The sequence below is a fragment of the Heterocephalus glaber genome, unplaced genomic scaffold, assembly GCF_053883595.1.
Source record: "Heterocephalus glaber isolate CG9 unplaced genomic scaffold, H.glaber_assembly_v1.0 deba00001461, whole genome shotgun sequence".
NCBI lineage: Eukaryota > Metazoa > Chordata > Mammalia > Rodentia > Bathyergidae > Heterocephalus > Heterocephalus glaber.
This window is the reverse complement of record NW_028258308.1, coordinates 40,996,193-41,017,229: the sequence shown is the minus strand read 5'-3', so window position 1 is coordinate 41,017,229 and position 21,037 is coordinate 40,996,193. Positions and strand designations below refer to the sequence as shown.

General features: G+C 36.2%; 1 protein-coding gene across 3 annotated transcripts in view; it reads right to left on the bottom strand.

The window, feature by feature from the left end:
• Positions 1-21,037, bottom strand: part of Adam9 (ADAM metallopeptidase domain 9) — a 125,900-nt gene that overhangs the window by 69,301 nt on the left and 35,562 nt on the right. For all 3 annotated transcript variants that reach the window (XR_002386350.2, XM_004855321.4, XM_004855322.4), the window contains exons 8-11: positions 18,705-18,776; positions 17,024-17,193; positions 15,485-15,566; positions 14,852-14,985 (exon numbers count right to left, since the gene is read on the bottom strand). Coding sequence is in view for 2 of the 3 variants with exons in the window: in XM_004855321.4 (XP_004855378.1) it covers positions 14,852-14,985; positions 15,485-15,566; positions 17,024-17,193; positions 18,705-18,776 (458 nt within the window). In the remaining variant the exon portion in view is untranslated. The remainder of the gene's footprint in view (positions 1-14,851; positions 14,986-15,484; positions 15,567-17,023; positions 17,194-18,704; positions 18,777-21,037) is intronic.

Below are 21,037 nucleotides of genomic sequence, written 5' to 3'. Positions count from 1 at the left end.
AAGAAACCACAAAAATTATCTAGTTCTACACAGAATTAAATTTTATTTATCTAACATAATAAAGGGACAAATATTAAAAACTAGCTATAACTTGTTCCTAATCTTTTCCCACTCTGCAGGATAACATTCTTATGTTCCCCACCCCCACTATCATTCATTGGGAGCTACAGAAAACATGTATGGGCAATTCCAGTACAGATGCATCATGGCCATTAAGATGCACACACACCTGTATGCCCTTGTTTTGGAAAACCCAAATCACATTAAACTTTCATCAGAGGGCTGGGTGTGGCAGTATACTCTTCCAGCACTCTTGAGTCTGAGCCAGCAGGATTCCAAGTTCCAGTCCTACCTAGACAATTCAGTGAGAGCTGGTCTCAAAACTAAAAAGGCTGGGGATGTAGCTTGGTACAAAAGCCCTGGGTTCAATTCCCAATACTACAAGGGGAAAAAAGTTTGAAGGGTATTCTCTTTTATTTATTTCTTCTTTTGTGGCTTGAGCATTTGGTACAATATTAAAAAAAAAAATGTCACAGTGAAACCCATTAATTTATATAGTCAATGTGTTAATTTTAATAAGGAAAAGAAGAACAAAATAAATGCTAAGGCTGATATCAAGGAGCTTTACCCTCAATGTTTTCTTGTAGGAGTTTCATGGTTTCATGTCTTACATCTGTTATCCATTTTGAGTTGATTTTGTGCGTGTGAGAACTGTGAAAAATATGGGTCCAGTTTCATTCTTTTGCATGTGGCAATTTAGTTTCCCCAGCACCTTTTACTGAAGAGACAATATTTTCTCCATTGTGCCCCCTTGATGCCCTTGTTGAAAATTAGTTCACTGTGCATGTTTGGGTTTATTTTTGAGCTCTCTTTTCTGTTCCACTTATCTATGTGTCTGTTTTTAAGCCAGTACCATATTGTTTTGACTACTACAGCTATAGTACCAAAAAGCTTCTGCACAGCAAAGGAAATAGCAAAATGCAAAGGCAGCCTACAGACTGGGAGATAATATTAGCAAACCATATACGGTAAGAGGCTAGTATCAAAAACTTGTAAACTCACAAAATTCAATAGCAGAAAAACAGAGAATACAATTTAAAAATGAGCAAAGGAGCTGAGCACATTGGGACATGCCCATAATCCCAGCTACTTGGTAGGCTGAGGCAGGAGGACAACCACTTCAACTTCAACAGGAGCAACTCTGAGAGACCTTGTCTCAAAAAAAAATAAAAATAAAAATGAAAGGGCTGAGGATATGGCTTAGTGGTAGAATGCTTTTCCAGCATGCACAAGCCCCTGGGTTCAAAATAAGAGCAAAGGACTTGAATATACATGTCTCAAACAAAGATGAACAAATGACCAACAGGTATATGAAACAATGCTCAGTATCACTAATCATCAGGGAAATGCAAACCAAAACCACAATGAGATCTCACCTTATACTGTTAGGATGGGTTTTAAACAAAACCTAAGGTAAGTGTGGGGAAGGGTGTGAAGAAAAGGAAACCCTTGTCCCCTGCTGGTGGGAATGTAGATTGGTGCACCTATTATGGAAATCATTATGAGATTCCTAGAGAAATTAAAAACAAAACTAGCATATGACTCAGCAATCTCTCTTCCAGACACATACACAAAGGAAACAAAATCAGTGCTCCACAAAGATATCTACACACCCATGTTCAGCATTATTCACAATAGCCAAGACATGGAAACAACCTAAGTATCAATTAATGAAAAATTTAATTGGTGTGTGTATGAAATAGCGTACAATACACACTCTCTCACCATGTTACTGCACTAGAAAGTACACGTATCCCTTTACTAATTGCTAGCTAGCCCTTGTATGTGAGGCCCACCATAAATCTTAGAGATAGCACCTTGGCAGAACAAAGGAAGGCCAAATGGGCTTACGCAAGAAACTGCCCACGGGCAATGGAGAGTGTCTACGGTCATATCAGGGGTCTGAAGGCCTGAAATAGTCAACCAAATTATAACAAATTTTGGGGGGGCTCCTTGTTGCTGCATAATAAAAGGGACTGAGAACAACATCTCGAGGATACCAGCTATAGACTCCCTGCCTTAAAACTCCTGCAAGGTAGCTGCCTCTCTCCCATTTCTCTTCCTTCTTTCAAATAAAGTGATTTTGTTCTTCCTTCTAAGTTTATATTTCTAATTCTTTATTAATGTAAGGTTACAGTTCCTGCTTGATCAAAGTATAACTGCTACACACATTCCCGGACGTGACACCTGGAAGAATCTCTTTTCCTTCAGTTGAGCGATGGCGCCAAGGAGTGAAAATTATGCTGCAGTACAGTCATTGAGGCAGCCACCTCTATCTCTGGCTGCTCTTTTGTACACCCAAAGAACTCTAAGAAACAATTCGTTTTTGCAAGATATTTTGCCCTGAATAGACATGATACACTCTTCTTTCCCAACAAGTTTCCAGGGAAGTAAATTGTTCTGGCTTCTGGCTCTTGGAATTAGCAATCTGCCTAAAACATTTTGATACTGCCAACTACTGTTTGACATGTCTTTGGATATGAGATGTTGAAAGATTTTTAATACATTGGCAGAAAAAGAGAGAAACATGAACAATTGACTCACTGTGAAAGAACATGCAAAGGCAAATTTTGATTCATGGAAAAAAAGATCTAGCACAAGGCTTATGACAATAACAGAGAGGCTTGTTTTCTGTAATCTTTTTCTTGCCACACTTAAGAATATTGTGAAGAAAGAAAAGAATATTGTGAAGAGAAGTCTTTTTGTGTACTATCAATCATCTGTTCATTCCAAACATATGTGTTCATCATCTGTTTATACAAGGCACGCCTATTGATCCAAGGGATATAACTGTGAACATAAAGCCAAAAACCCCTCCCCTGTGAAGGCTACATTCTAGGGAGAGAAGCAGACTCTAAACAAGAAAATGAGAATATGAGAAAGTGAGGAGTGCTATGGGGAACAAGGGAGGGAGCGAGGGCAATGGGCTGTTCAGGGAAGGAGTGATGATTTTAAAAAGCAATCGGGTCCGAGTTCGATTCCTGATACCAAAAAAAAAAAAAAAAAGCAATCGGGGAGGCACTTAAGTCTGTGACATTTTTAATCAAAACTGAATATATGTGATAGAGGAAAAATATAACTCCCACATGTTAGATGTCAAATGTGCCAAGTTCACAGTCCTACAACATCATGAAATAAAGTCACAAACCAAAGGGAGAAATTAGGAGCGTTTTATTGGAAATAAGGAGAGAGGAACAGCTCCTGAATTTCCAGAAGGGGTCCTGAATGGGGTGGCCACCAAGGCACCTTGTCAGGGGTAATTTATACAGCAAAGTCACAACATGGGTCAAACTACAATCGACCTACAGAATAACAAGTATAGCTGCTTAGCTAATATTGAGCCAATAGGGAAACAAGTCACATAACAAGGGTACATGGAAAGAACAAAGGCATTTTGGGGGAGGGATAGGTCCAGATGGTCTGGTCACCCACTACGGCATCTGATGCCTATTTGGACTTACTGGACCAGGTAGTGCTAATTATATAATCTTAAGTTATTGTTTATCTCCCAGGGAAGCATGTGGGCCTGGCCACTGCATTTTTATCTTGAGGCCTGGCCTTCTTCAGATTCACCTCCAGCCACAATTCTGAAGTCTTCATTTTTCTGCTAACTTCCTTGACAGGCTAGTCAGTCTCTGCTATCTTTTTCTATAAAGAGCTTTCAATAATATATAGGAAAAGAATATTACAGAGAGAAGGAATGAGAGGTGCAAAGAACTTAAAGTAGAAGCCCATGTGGCACGTGTGTTGAACAATAAGAAAGCCAGAGAGCTTGCAGCAGAGTGAGCCAGTAAGGGACTGAGTAAAGAGAGATACATTCAGCAAAGGGAAGAACAGAGGACTATAAAAATGTCTCTTTTTACTGTGAGTGAATTGGGGACACCGGGGTAGGGTGGGTAAACAATGGAAAGTATGGAAGAGGAGACACATTTCAGTAGGATTACTATGTTAAGCATGAAGATTGCAAGACAGCTCTTAGGGAAATCTACTCATCATGATGAATCAGAAATAACAGTGGAAGCAGGAAGAAGTGGTTAATTACTTATGATTTACAGGAATAGCCATTATGCAGAAGGAAAAAAAGAGAGAAGGCTGACCCCAAGGATGTGCTGAGACAGTAGAAGGAAGGAGTTACTTTTAACTAATATGGGGAAGATAGACTAGGTCAAGTTTATAAGGGGCAATAGAAATCTGAGACTATTAGACATCGAGTAAAAGTGTTGAACACATGGTATATAATCACCATTTGATAAACAATGAGGTTCCCGAACAGGGGCTTGTAAACATTCATTTCCTATTGCTGACCTTGGTAAGTATAGTGCCTGCCACACAGTACATACGCAATAATGTTCCCTATAAAAATGCATTAATTAGACAATAACCACAGGAGTTGTGTAGGTGTATATATATATTCCTACACTTAAGTCCTTGATTATAACCTGCACCAAATCTACTACTTTTGAACAGTAACTTCTGAAATGAGCATGTTACTTAGTTAAAATAATTTTCTCATCAACAATGCCTTAAATGTTTGATCCTAGAACAACCCACCAAAACAATCTATATATATATACAATAGTACCAAAAATTAGAAAACATAAGCACTTCTGGTTCTCTTCAGCAGATGGAGATATGAGCAAATATTTCCTGATATTGGACTTCTGCAATGCTTTGCAAGGCTTTGAAGGCAGCAGTAAAGATATTGTTCCACCAGCACCCCTGGCTGGCACCTGCAGTAAAAAGAAGGGTCTTTCTCCTGACATGTGACTGACAAGCAACTTCAGTACTCTTACTTTCTACTTATCACCTCTAGACTCTACAAACTGCATGATTTAAAACAACTCTTCCTCTTTTCTCACATGTAGGTTAGCTTTCCAAACCTCCTTCAAAAGGAGATTGACAATGACAGAAATCATCTACCAGGAAATGATTTTTAAAACCACAATAGAGAACGCATTACTTATATTATTATTCATTACTTCTGTGAGTAATCTGGGAATAACTAGAACATATTTCCACCACTACTATCCTGACCCTGACAACCTGGAATGAGGAAGTGCAATGGGAGGTGAGAAAAGCACACCTGACTATGAAAGGCTTTCTGATGGTGGTACTTAGGGGCAGTGTGAAGAAAGCCATTTCTCTAGAAAGGTACCTCCCAGGAAGAGCACTTCACACTCTCGGGAATCCAAGAGTGGCGCTTGAGGAAAAATTCTACTGGGCCCCCTGAAGTATCATAAATAATAAAATCATATCACAAAGTTAGATCCTTCATTTCATCAAACAGAACTGGCTGATTTAGACTGAGTTATTGGGAAGAAAATCAAACATCTCTATCACTTGTATCTAAGAAGGATCTAATAAGGAACATGAAATTAATATTTATTAAACTGTATGATAGGGAGGGTATGAAATTTGCACTCAAAAAAAGGATTTAATACTGTCCAAATTAAAGGTAATGTCACCTTCCTTTGGAAATTATTCCTACAAAAACATTCTTTAAATACAATGACATACACACTATCAAAACATAATATGAAGACAAAAGATACTATAAGAAAAAATAGAAAAAAGAGCAGCTTTAGCCCAATGAAGTCTTCTGACATTAAGATCATCATACAATAACCGTAAAAGATTTATGCTTGTTTGCTTAGAAAGAAAAATGACAATCTTGAAAATTTTGGCAAAAAAATAAAATCCACAAAACTAATGTATAAGATTTGATCAGAAATTAGACAAATGAACTACAGTAAGTAAAATTAAGAATTCAATGGATAGGTTTAACAGCAGACTAAATAAGATATATGATCAATGAACTGAAAGAAGTCAGAAGAAATTACCTAGAAAGAAACAGAAAATGATCGGCAATACGTAACTAAGGATAAAAGTCAAAGGAGACACAGTGAAATCTTAAACACAGGTTATTAGAATCATAGAAGAGGGCCAGGAATTTAGCTCAGTGGTTCCGTTGCCTGCCTCGCAAGCACAAGGACCCAAGTTCAATCCCTGGTACCAAAAAAAAAAGAATCATAGAAGAAATACACCAAAGCATTATGTACAGAGGCAAATATGTGAAGAGGCAATATGTGAAGATATAATTACTTAGAATTTTTCACAAAGGATGAAAAATATCAAGCCATAAACATTAAAACATCAAAAACTCCTAAGCAGAATATGAATGCACATGTATGTGCATGTGCACATTTTATATACATTTCCATTTCTCAGCTTGAACATGATAGTGAAACTTTGGCAAATGGGAAAGGAACTAAGAGATGGAGGGAGAACAGGAGGAGGGGAAGGGGATATAAAAAGAATTAAGATGCATCATGTACATTACCAACTACCTATAGTGAATGTATTCATGATGTATCATGAATATGTACTAATAAAAATTAAATAGCAAAATAAAAAATGAAAAGAAAATAGCCAGAGCTAAATAGATAGATTCACTTTAGTGACATAACAGCCTAGTGTGTGACATCTCAAAAATAACCTAAGAGCCAAAGACAATGAAAAAAATACCAATGTCCTGGGGCAAGTGCGAGTCCCTGAGTTCAAGTCCCGGTACAAAGAAAAAACTGGATCATTAGGGCATTGACCTCATAAATGGTATAATCCACTGAGTTCATAATTGAGTGGACTATCAGGAGGTAGTGGAAACTGCCGTGGTGGTAGAAACTGAAAGATGTAGGTTACTGGGGTCATGCCCTGGGAGAAGGTACCTTGTCCCCACCCCCTTCCTTGTACTCTGTCTCTCCTGCTCTGTTTCCTGGCCTCCATGAAGTTGAGTAACATTCTTCTACTGTATTTCTCCCTTCTCCCAGGCCTAAAAGCAATACAGCTGGTTACCATGAACTAAAACCTCCTGAAACCTTTGAACAGAATACCAAAATCTTTCCACCTTTAAGTTTATTTTCTCAAGTATTTTATCACAGCAATGGAAAGCTAATACAATGTGTGTGTGTGTGTGTGTGTGTGTGTGTGTGTGTGTGTAAATGACTGACTGATCTTTGACAAGGGAACCAAAAATACATTAGAAAAAGATACTCAAATCAATATAATGCTGCTGAGACAACTGCATATCCACAAGCAAAAAATGCAACTGGACCCTCAAACCATACACAAAAATTAACTGTTTTAAAGATATTGAGATCATAAGATCTGAAATTGTAAAACTTCTAGAAAGAAAGAAAAAACTCTAAGAAACTGAATTGGCAATGACTTCATGGATCTAACACCACAAGAGCAGACAACAAAGGCAAAGAGACAAAAGAGGCTACATCAAACAAAGTATCTTCAAAGCAAAGGAAACAATCAATAGCATGAAAAGGGAATAAAGGAAAATTGCAGACCACATATCTGGAAATAGGTTAAAATCCAAAATGTGTAAGAAACTCCTACAACTCAAGAGCATAATAAGAATAGTAATAATAATAATTGCTCACTAAAAAAATTAGCAAAGAACTTGAGTAGACAATACGAAAGGCTACTAGGTATATGAAAGGCTGCTTTACATCACCAATCACTGAGGAAAGGCAGATCAAAGCTACAATGAAATATTAGCTCACACATAAGGAATACTATTATCAAAAACCAAAAGATAATGAGCATTGGTGAGGATGTGAAGAAATTAGAATCCTTATATATTCCCTTAAATTGTTGGTAGGGATGTAGAACAATGTAGAACTGTGGAAAATAACATGGATGTTCATTTACAAAATTAAAAGAACTACCTTATAAACTTGCAATCTTGCTTTTTGGTATATAAACCCAAAAGAATTGAAATCCAAATCTTGAAGAGATATCTCCACCCCCATATTTACTGTAGCAGTATTCGTAATAGTCAAGATATGAAAACAATCCCAATACCCATCCACAAGCGATAAAGATAATGTGGCATATATACAGAATCTGCCGAAAAATGTATACATCAGGAAAAGAAAAACTTGTCTAAAATATTAATATTAAACTACAGAGTCCACCCAAAAAAATGTATGCATACTTCAGGAAAAGAAAAATAATATGATGTTATTTCAACAGATAGTTCTGCGCTCACCTGGGGGACCCTAGAGGATGTCATATATCGCAGAAATCCTACTACACTCTGACCCTTAGAGAAGAAATTGAAAATGCATGTGCAGCAATCTCAATGACCAAGCAGCAGTACATCATACTAATAAATGTCTAGAAGCTAATGGTTACCACTTTGAGCACCTCTTGTAATTGTAGAACCCAAATTGTAGAACTTGTATTAATCTCATAAAGTCTCAACAAATTTAGCATTAAAATACCTATACAAGTTTTTCTTTTCCTAAAGTGTATATACATTTTTTTGGCAGACTCTATATTCTATTGTATGATGGACATATACACACGGGTACATATGCAATGAAATACTATTCACCCTTTAAAAACAAACAAAATCATACCATTTACAACAATATGGATGAACTTGAGCCAATCTTAAAAGGATAAGTATGTGGCATAATTCTCAAAAGAGGTATCTAAAATAATCAAACTCACAGAAGCAAAGAATGAAATGGTGGTGGCCAGCAACTGGGGAAGAGAACATCAGGGAACTGCTGATCAGTAGATATAAAATTTCAGTCATGGAAGATATTCATAAATCTAAAGATCTGCTGTGGAACACTGTGCCTACAGAAAACCATACTGTACTATACAACTAAAAATCTTTAAGAGGGTAGAACTCACATTAAATGTTCTTTCCACAACAAAATTTTTAAATGTCAATTTTATGAGGTTTTTACTATGAATTTACTGATACATTTATTATGCATTTGAATACTGTACTTTCCCAAAACATATCAATAATCTTATACTGACAGCCTTCCTCAGGAACCTTCTTTCTCAAAATTTTCTTCACTATGATCACAAAATTATTCTCTCAAATTGATTTTGAATTTATTTTGCTGCATCCCAAAATGAGAGTAATACATGAATGTTTGGAACTTGATAGGAAGTGCATTAAATTTGTGACTTAATTTGATGAATAGATACATTTTCAACATTTAGAATTCTCATAAAATAGCACTCCTTTTACTCAATTTATCCATTACAACTTTCAGTAAGCTGGATCTTCTCTAAACGAGTCCCAAATACTTCCTGTTAAGCTGATTCCAAGATAGCTAAAATTTTTGGCAGATAGCTTTCTCCCCCTCATTTTTCAAAATGGTTATGGCTGATTTATGGAATCAAACACTTTCTGGTGCTCAAGAAGTTTTGGATTTCAGAGTATTTTGGACTTTGGATTTTCAGATGAGGGACACCTAACTTGTAATAGTACTGGTACTAGGTATTGTGTGTGCTGGATATTTTGTTTTCTCCCCCAAATCCAAATCCCAAACTTCTCCCAAGTCCCATGCTTAAGATTGGCCTAAATGGACTGCATCCAATTAAAAGTAGCCAAAAAGAGGCACTGACAAAAGATAAATTGGGAGGAGAATAAGGTTAACTAATTTCCTAGGGTTCATTCTATCAGGTCACCTCACACTGGCAGTACCTCAACTCCTCTAAGAACTGTCTCTCCTACAACCACAACTACCTTCTCCAAGATCCAGGAACAGAACTCTCCTTTTACATCTGCTATATCCCCAGAGCAACTATATTCCAGTGAGCAACACAAACACCAAAAAACCCAAACTCCCTTTTTTGGCTCTTCTCTTGGGGGAAATGATGAATCACCTTATACATATATGAGATCATCTTACATTAATGTTTAAGGTAAAACATGCAATAAGTTTTAAATATAATGTTAGTAACACCCTTCTCTTCCAAATACTTTAATTATTCTTTCGTCTCTTTAACATAGGATTTATGTACTTAGGAGACCACTTACTCATTTAAAGCTTTCCATTATACCTCACCATGCTGAGACAATGAGGCCTGCTGTATTTTTCACCACCACCACCCCTCCCAGCTCTCTGCATCCTGCTCTTTCATTCCCATAGCCCTTACCACCTTCTAGCATTCTGTATTATTAAGTGATTTGTAAGTAATAGTTTGTCTTCCCCCACCAGCTGCTAATTCCTTGACAGGCAAGTCTTCAACTTACTGAGGATTCCAAGTATGCAGTAAATGTCTGATAGGTAAATGGACAAAGTCTGGGTCCATTCCTCATTGCTTCTTATACCACTTTAAATTTTACTACAGCAATCTTTCATAACATTCCTTCCTCATCTCTGAATGCTCTTTTATTTCACTTTAATCTCTTGTCCTATCGCATTGTTCACTATTCATTTGTTTCCCTGAATTCACATCTTTTTCAAATACAATGCCAATCAAAACAAATGCCAAATTTACTTGCTTTTCCTACAGGAATTCTTTACAAATATAAGACTTTTCTTAAGCATATAATTTTTTATGAAGGATAGTTTTGCATTAGCACTGTTTAATTCTTCCATATCTGTTTCTGACCCTAGCAGTTGCTCAAAAAGAGTGTAAATCCTGCCTAGGTCTTCCCTTTACACCAGCATATGCTGAAAACTATCTTTATATCTTCAGTTAAGGGGTCAAGTAGAAGTTTTATTCCTTCATCTGTGCTTCAGAAGCCTGAGAGGGGAAAGAAAGAGGGTGAACATTTGGGTCATGGATATTCTCGTATGGAATCTCCACGTGTATTTGTTAAAGATGACCATCTCTCAAAAAACTAGGATTAGAGGTCTCATTGGACAAAGCTATTCCCCTGCTGGGTATCTTCCCAAAAGAATTAAAAGAATCATACCACAGTGATATATGTGCACTCATGTTTATAGCAGAAGTTTGTAATAGCTGAAACTTGGAAACAGCCCACTTGCCCATCAACTGGTAACTGGATAAAGAAGATGTGGTGTTTTTATAAAATGGAGTACTTCTCAGCCATAAAAAATAAGAAACTAGGGTCATTTATAGCTAAATGGATGCACACTGAAGCCATACTCTTAAGTGAAATAAATAGGACACACGTGTAAATACCCAATAGTTTTTCTGGTGTGAAAAACTGGAAGTGTGAATAAGGATCAAAATGTACAATAGACAATGTGAAATAGGAAGATAAGGCCCAAGGGTTAAGAGGAAGTGGAAGGGGTAGAGGAAGGGAAAGGAATAAATAGGAGAAAAGGAAAAAATGGAAACAAAGTCTAATAGGGAAGGGGGGAGGGGCTGAAGGGAGGGTAGGGGAATACAGAAAAAAAAAGAACCAAGATAAATCATGTAAAGGTACAAATTCCCAAAGATGAATGTCATCATATTATATACCTAAAATGTACCAATAAACTTAATGAATTAAAAAAAAAGATGACCTTGGTTAAGACTCAAAAACCACAAGTCCTTTGGAAAGATGTCCAAACAGGTAAGTGGAATGGCCCTGCTGCCTTAATAACTTGGGGGAGAGGTTTTGCCTGTGTCCTAACAGATAATGAGAAAACCTTGTGGCTGCCTTCCCGGAACGTGAGACCGTGGGTCACGCTGGTGGAACCGCCAACATCTCACAAAATGAGTGACAGCACCGTGGCTGAAAGCAATGAGCCAGCTGCACCTCAGGGACCCACCTCACCAGCGACAACCAACAAATCCATGGCAGGGTCCAGGACTGAGATGATGCCCCCAGAGGAATGATAATTATAGATTTATGGTAAAAAATTTATAAAGGTGGGGGACAACTTCAAAATGCTCTTTTTATATTTACAGGTATAAAAGCGCTTTCATTCCTTCTGATTCTAATCTCAAGAGATCTCTGTTAATTGACTATTCCAAACTTTTTGACCAGTCATACGATTATAAATCTAATAATCATAAAAAGGATATTATAATTCAATTTGGTCAAATACATTTGAGTGCACTTTAATTTTATAAATTGTCTTATATGTTTGTCTGTTGTCTGTGTTTGTACAGTTGAGCTCAATTTTTTTTTCTCTTTTCCTTTTCACCTTTTAAAAAAAAAAATTTTTTTTTCTTAAAAGATATTCACCTATTATTAAATTGGCTTACAGATAAATGTTATTAAATTAAAGGCATGCCTTCCTTCCCAGGTTGCTAATTGATCAAAGTGCCACCGAGATTTATTTTATAAAAGTAATGTGTATTGTCACCTACATATAATAATCAAATTGCAATAAACAGTTGTAAAATAAGAAAATATATATATTCTTATTCCTTGTTTGTCAAAATAAATAGAGACTGTGGGTACTCCCTCTGGTGAATAAAGAAGTGGCCACCCAGAAAATAATTAATCTGGTCTTAATTCACTAAAGGGACCCCCTAGTAATTTTTATAATCTTATGGGAGACACACCACAACAAATATTGTCTCAATATGTTATAAATTGATTACATTGGTTATCATTGACGTTTAAATTCTAAATGTTATAAATTGATTACATTGGTTATCATTGATGTTTAAGCGCTAAATATGTTATAAATTGATTACACTGGTTATCATTGATGTTTAAGCGCTAAATATGTTATTGTAAAATGTTTACATTGGTTAAGTTCTAAATATGTTATTGTAATATGTCCACATTGGTCATCTTCAAAAGCTTAATTTCTGTGTCATAAAAAAGAGAGTGTTATTAGAAAGATGGTTTTTGTACCAAACTACAGTGAAGAACATAAGGTTTTATTTAACTGTGATATTTATTACTGCTCCTTTTCTGGTGTTCAAAATGTATTCATGCCCTCTAATTGTATGGGTCTTCCAACATATTGTTTATGGTAATAACCTTTTGATTCAGGTATTTGCCCTTCTCTTATGCTCCAGCCACCTATGATAATAGGCACACTTGTATGCTGATTTATTTTCCTTAGATGACGTCCTATAAAAAGATAGCTACTCAGGGATCCAACCACAACACCAACTATCATTGGCAATAATAACAGTTTAACTATATTTTATTCCAAAATGCTTATATCCAGGTAAAATTATAATAGTTGAGTTCACTACTCCTCTTACAATGCTAGTGTTATTGATCTTCTCTTCTGGGTGTTCAACAACCAAAGTTTAGAGACCAAAACTGAAGAGGTATCTGGGCTAAAAAGGCAGCCAATATTTTGGCCCTGGCCCTCCAAGGTCAACTACAACAGTAAGATCCAGGACATGAGGGAACCATCTCCAAGATCCTACATTTTTGGTGAGTCACCCAACCTCCTGAGCAGGGAGGTTGCTGAACACCAAAACAGTAAAGATCCAACAAAAAGTGTGCCAAAGGAATGTCACCTGGAGGAAAACATCTCCCATGCTTTTGCAGGAAGCAACATGGTCAAGCAAGGCCATAACATATCCTGATGGCTGACACTGACAGAGGAGCTAAGAGGCTCTATGCATGGTTCCAAGACAGTGCCTGTGGAGACTTAATTGACCTTGTTAGATAACAAGAGATTGACTTTATTTAATATAGATCTCACTGTAACTTGGTCTTGAACATCCAGTAGAAAAGTATAACTATATAAGACAATAGCTATTTGAGTCCAGCGAAAGTTTTAAGTTTTTTTTAGTCAACATTGTTTAAAAAAATAAATTTATTATTTTTCATCCTTTTACAGCCCCAATTAATAGAAATTATGCTTATAGACAGCTAAGCCAGTCAGACACACTATAGATCCTCACAATATATAGGGTCAAGTTATTGTTGGGTGTGCTCACTTTTCCTAAAAACACCTTCACATAAAACAAAAAGAAAGGGAGATATGTTGGGAGAAATGCTACATAATTCTAGGGAAAAATCATTTGAGTAGGCCTGGTTCTCCGGCCTACAGGCCAGCTATAACACTCCAAGACATAATTCCATTTTGGCCTCAGGTCACAAGGGAGATCTCAATGATCCCGTGATGCTGTAATGCTCCAGGACAAGACCACACCTGCGGGAGACGCCCTGGGGAGGACCAAATCTTCATCTGCATAGTTCTTCATTGTTCTTAGATTTCCGCCTCTCATATCTAATTTTCAATTAGGCTCAGCTTCTACTCTACATAAATTCAACATTCTGCTCAAGGTGATGCTACTAAGTTAGAAAAGAGACTTGTTACACTATGATGAATCTGCATCAGAGAGAAGATCCAGCCTTAGGCCCTCTATTGTAATTATTTTTGAATGCCCGTCTAGAATCAGATCACAGGGGACAAGGTGGCTAAGTGGTTAAGGTGATGGACTGCTAAAACCAGATCATAGGTTTCCACCCAGACTTGATTTCAAATCTCGGTCAGGAATTTAGGTGTGTGGTCCACTTTCCACATCCACAAGTGGACAAGGTACTTACATCTCATTAGATTGCTGAGCAATAACCGTGTGGATACCCTTGAAGTGCCCTGAACAGTGTCTATATGTAAAAAAAGAGTTTAATAAATGCTTACTATTTTTCTCCCCATCTCTACATAACCTACTTTTTATCTCTATAAAATAGAGGTTGTTACTAGAAATATGTCAAGATTTGCTTTTGCTTAAAGTGAGTATGATGTACTTTCTCAAACAGGTTTGTGGGTAAACTTTTTATACAGTCCAATACAATCTAATATAATCTACACTAAATGTAGCAGTAAATCTTTCCACACTACTATATTCTTTTGGCCTATCTATAGGCTTACAAAAGAGTATAGTTACATATTTAGGCCTAAAAAAAATGCTTCCTTCTAAAAGCTCTCTGGAATTATTTAATTAAAGAATGGGTTTGTCATTGATGAATTTCAGGGAATCAGGAATCTTTTTTCCTATTTTTTCATCATAGACTTATGTAGTCCTCAGAACTTAAGAAATCCTGGTCTACAATACCACAGTAAGAAGGAAGAACTCAGTCACTCACGATGCTCCTGAATTCATGATGCAGCTCTTTGCTCCACATACACAATCTCTCCCATCATCGTGATTCATTCCAAGGTTATGACCCAGCTCATGAGCAACAATGGACGCAAAGGTCTCCACAGTGATTTGCCCAAACTGTCCAAACACAGGAAGGTAGTAATTAGGTTTCTGAATAAAAAGGAAGCGTTTCGTTCCTCAGATTTTTTTTCCACAAAAGGAAATTTATGCACTAAATGTTGACAGCCTGTATGAATTGAGCATCCAATAATTCTAAACATCTCAGTCTAGTAAGAAAACAGTATGACTCACATACTGATAGTGGAGACAGACATTAAGCAATAGATCAATCACATTAGCCCAAACAGATTGATTATTCAAAATAGTTTATGGGAAAACAAGCAGGTGATTCTAACACTTCTTTTGAATAGATTGTTTTCTCAATCATTAAAAGATACTTATAAGCATAATAAAAATTTGGAAAGGTGATCCAGTATCTATGAAAAGAACACATTTTTTGTTTCTACTGTGTCCCTCATAATATCCAAAATATTGTTTTAAGGGTTAGGGAAAGCATACAGTCAATAAATCCTGCCCTAATGCAGATATCCAAAGCTGAACATTAAGAACAACATACCACATTGATCCCGCCTGCATGGCTCCTTGAACACACTGTTCCCACAAATGCCATTCCTGCAGTTCCACCAAAGCCTTTCTTTCTAAATGAAAAGGTAAAAGTTATAAAACGTACTTCTGGAAAAAGGAATACATATCCTATTTCTACCAGGTAATGTCAAATGGATTGCCAAAACCTACAAAAACTGGGCAAAAAAACTGCAAAGAAAAGTAACAATTTTCAAATGAGAATATAGCTCTGTCTTTTCTCCTTCCCATTATCAGAAAATGAGACTAATATCAGAAATGCATCTCAAAGTTTTTTCAGACACATGATACGTTTATATACACTAAGACAAGTTCTTTGTTTTTAAACTTCTAGATGAAAAACTTTCTGAAAATGTGTTGCATTTGTTTGTTCAACAAATTTTGATGAGGAAAGATAACAAGCTCAGGGAATTTATTCCCTAAATTTACAAGGGAGGCTGCAAGGCATGGAGCAGTTTTACTGAAAATTAATTTTAAAACTCAGGATTATGAGATTATAAAAGCCTATTTAGGCATTTTCAGTGTCTTGGTTTAAATCAAGCCAAATTCACAAGAGAAAACAAAAACAAGTAAAAAAATAATAATAATGGGAAAAGTCAGAGGACCAAGACAAGTCACCCAATAGCCTAGTAAAGGTAATCCCTGAAGAATAAAAATAAAATAGAAGATGAAATCACCTATAAAAGAATTCAATAAAAACTTCTAAAACTGAAGAACATCAGTTTCCAGATTGAAATCACTCACCAAGAACATAGTAAGTGACAAAAGACCTACCCAAAAATATCATCAAGAAAACTCAGAAGCCTGAGAGACAACAGAAGATCCTACAAATTATCACTGACAATGAAACACTACAGGTCACATACAAAGGACCAAGAATAAGAATGGTTTTAGGCTTCTGAGAGTAATAACAGGGTCTGCAAGTGTAGCTTAATGGCAGAGTACTTGTCTAGCAGATGCAAAATCCTCAGTTTGATTGGGGAGTGGTCACTAGAGTTCAGAAGACAATAGCACAGTGCCTTCAAAATTGCCTAGAGGTAGGAATGTAGCTCAGTGCTATGGCACTTGCCCAGTGTGCAAGAGGCACTGGGTTAGATCTCCAGCACCACCTCTGAAAGACTGAGGATTAACCAGAACTCAAATTGAGAGCATCTTTAAATTTTTATGAGACTGTGAAAACACACTTTCAGATATGCAGTAGGTCAAAATTTTTTCTTTCCATATATCCTTTCACAAAAAGCAACTAGAAAATATGCTATGCCAAAATAAGGACATAAACTCAAGAATAGAGAAGGACATGGGATAAAGGGGAGGGGGAATCTAACACAGAAGTCTCGTTATCATAATGTCATATCCTATGTTATCAAACAACTAAGCTTTCCTCATTTAAATAAATCCAAAAAAACCTTGAGAATGAATACATATACATATATATATATGTCTAGTACAATAAATAAGCAGAAGTATTTTTCTCATCATTTCATTCACAGTACTTTTTCTAAACAACACTTACAGAACTAACTGTGCACTGTCATGTCTCCGACGTGTTATAAGAAACTTTTCCCGCCACTGCACAAAGTTCCCCAGCACATCACCAGCACCCCCAGCTATAATGATCAGGTTTCTGTTTGTCCAAATCTCCAGTCCAACTAGCACAACTCGAATATTTAACATAATATACATCTGGGAAGAAAAGAGAAAAGTACATAAAATACATTTTAAAATATGAGAAAAACCTTTTATCCATATGAAGTAACACAACTACTTAAATTAAGAACTCCCTCTTTCCAAAACAAAATCTTTTCAATGCACTCTAACTTCTCAGAAGTCTCAAAAATGATAAGTAACAGAGATTTATAAATGGTAAGTAACTGAGATTCAAAATCCTTTTTATTGCCCATTCTAAAACCTGACAACTCTGTGGTTGCACCACCTGCCTCGCAAGCATAAGGACCTGAGTTCAATCCCTGGTACCAAAAAAAAAAAAAAAAAACCTGACAACTCTGAAAATTAACTTTTTGGTGAATTTTGTTCCAAAATCACCCTAGAATAATGCAAGTCTATTCAGATGCTGTTCTTATCCCACTGCTACAGTTTGGATCTGGAATGTTCCCCAGAAGCTGATGTGTTGGAATCTTGGTCTCAGGGGTAAGACTATGGGGAAGCTGTGGAACCTAAGACTCGAGGCCTAATGGGAAGCCTTGAAGGGACTGTAAGACCCATCCCTTCTTCTTCCTCACTTTTGCTTCCTGGCAATGAATGAAATGAGTGGTTCTGCTCCAACTCACACTCCTGCCATAATGTGCTGTCTCATCACAGGTCGGAAACAACGGGGCTAATGGAACATAGACTGAAACTTTCAAAACTGTAAACCAAAATAAATCTTTTCTCAGTAAAGGTTAATTATCTCAGGTATTTTGTTACTGTGATGGAACACATTTAAGGTAACTATTCATACCCTGCACTGCAGAAATACCAACAATTGTGATCATAAAGTGCTATCCTATGATCCTCTTGGAGGTGTTATACAATATATAATAAACCATAAAACCTTTCTAAATTTTATATAAAATTCTAATCACAATACAAAGATTTCAGATAAAGGATTATGGAACTCATATCTATTTCACAGAGGTGCCATGAGGAACAAATGAGTTAGTGATACAAGCCTAAGCTCCATTTCTACTACTTAGTAGAATGTTACCATTGTTATCACTGTCACTGCCATCATCATTCCTGATGTTCTTATCAGGGAAACAAATGCCTTATAGGTAAAATTATTTCATAAAACAAGTATTTAACTCTTTAATATCACCCATGAGATAAAATCTAGTATCTAAAACTAAATCACATATATACTAATTAATTACATAATTAAGACTGACATCAGTTTCAGGGGAGGAGACAGCCTTACGCAAAATAAGATTCTCTCAATAAAAATTTAAAGATCTTTTCATGAACAACAAAGTACCTGAGCCTAATATGAAACACTGTATTTCTCGGTCTTTTTTATACTTGTACATTCCTTTCAAACACTAAAAAAATTACAAGAAGAACTGGAAAAACATCTTTGAAAGACTGAGTCACATGAGCCTATGATAATTAGAACTCAAAATGAGACAATTTTTAAATTCTGTTCTGAGACTATGAATGATTGGGCAGAATAATCCTACTTGACAGAAAATACAACTTACACTATCCAAGTAGTTTGCTAAATGAATCATTTCTTCTCTCACAGCAGTCTGATTTCTTCCCATCATCTCATACTGTAAAAGCAAAGAAGGTAAATCATTATCATTAATGTAATTTAAGAATATCTATAATCTATTATAATGAAGATAAGAATCTAAGTATTTCCTCTAAACTAAAAATTGAGGCATTCAGATATTTACCAAAATTTCAAATTAATAAATCTAAATGATAGTCTAGTAATAAATAGAAATGAAAGAAAAACAGGCCCATGTGTCAAATGAACACAATGAAGTCTTCATTTTCTTCAAATTAGTGTAACTATTTCCTATTAATGTTCTTTTAATTCATTGTAATGCAAATATATTTTCCAGCATTTCCCAAATGTATTGCTTTAAATAATCAAAATGCAAAAATAATGAAATAAAAAGCAACCTAATAGATTTCCTGACCCTTTCACCTCCTAGGCAAATGACATTACCAATAAACCATTCCTAAACCCTACGCTAAAATAACTATGAGAAACTAGCTAATGATCGTGCATTGAAAAGTTATACGTGGATAGAAACATATATAAAAGTTTGACCATATTTAAGCAAAATAATTGATATGGCTAATTCTTTTCTGTGAGTCCCAGTTAAATTCTATTTAAACATTATTTTATACAAGCAACATACTAACCAAAAGAAAATTTTAAAAAACATTTTATAACTTTGCTCTATGATAAAATGTTAGTATCAGAATATATAACTTCATCAATTAGGCATGTTACCATAATTCTCCTACACAACAAAAAAAAGTAATATATTTGACAGGGCTTGATGGAAAGAAATGGAACCGTTTTTATCTTGAACCATTTTCTACCTGTATATTACAAATCTATTTGGAGACAGCAATAGAGAAAAGCATTTTAAATCTCTATTTTTGATAATTGGATATGCCTAAATAGGGTGCATTCCAAAGTAGTCACCTAGATGGTATATGTGTAAACAAGCACACTCCACTCAAAAGGACTCTATAATTCCAACAAAACTAGGTCATTATGTTTCTTATACTAATATGCTAACTGGATATGTTTTTCTCTTTACATTTTCCTTGTAAATGTCTGTAACCATTATCTGTTAACATCCTGCAGGAATGTGACTTCTAGCAGACAATCTGAGCAATGTTTTGATGACGGACCATCACATACAAGACAAACAGGATGAGACACTGACACCCAATATCCAGAGGAAATTACAGGTGTTAGAATTAAGATCCACTACTCTTACTCCTAAGGAAATCAGAGACTTAAAAGTTATGTTTTGCTAAAAACTATGACTTCACTTGGGTCTGCAAATGTCCAATAGGTAACAAAAAGTAGAACAAAGTTCGACTTTAATTTTGTAAAGCTCTGGGTCAAAACTTTCTGAGCTCTGCAGATAGGCATGTTAGTCATTCAGGGAATGTCTGTCTAAAAGTGACAAGGCAAGGTTTATTGGCCCTAAAATTTACTTAGCCTATCTTACAACCCTTCAAGAATGAAAATACCAGACAAACAGATTTATAGGGACACTCAGCTAACTCAGAAGTCTCCAGTCATTGTCCCGAACCTGTGATTATCTGGATTCCAGGAAAACTGGAACCTGACATAACTGAAACCTCCACAGAGACCATCCTTTCATGAGAACAGAAACACTCTGCAACCTTAAGGATTCCAGAGCTATAAACCAGGATGGAGATAATCATCAGCCAGACCCCAGCCCACCAGCTAATCCTTAGAAGATGGCCTCTGACCCATGCCGGTGCACCAGCCCAGTGCCCTTCATCAGAGTTACTGCAGTTACTATTCAATCTGGAGTTCTTTCCTATTTTTCTTACTTTCCTGTGTTGCAGTCTGGAGTGATCTTTTTTTTTTTTTGGAACCAGGGATCGAATTCGGGTCCTTGCGCTTGCGCAGCAGGCAGCGAAACCACTGAGCTAAACCCCCAGCCCTGGCGTGATCTTTGTCAGCTCCCTCAAGCTAAAGTCCCTTACCATTTTCTCTTACTTTCTTTTCTAAGTAAAGCTTTTCTCAAACAAACAAACAAATCAATCTATCTCTACTTTTTGTGACTTGTCCAAAATATTCTACAGATATATTTTACCACCCTTGAAGTCATAGGTGTAGGCAAGGATTTTTTTTTAACAGAGCCCCAGTTGCACAGAAAATAGGACTGAGAATCAACAAATGAGATTATGTCAAATTAAAAAGCTTCTGCACAGCAAAAGAAACAACCAACAAAGTGAAAAGACAATCTACAGAATGGGGAAAATGTTTTTGCCAGGTATTCCTTGGAGGACTTATATCTGGACTATA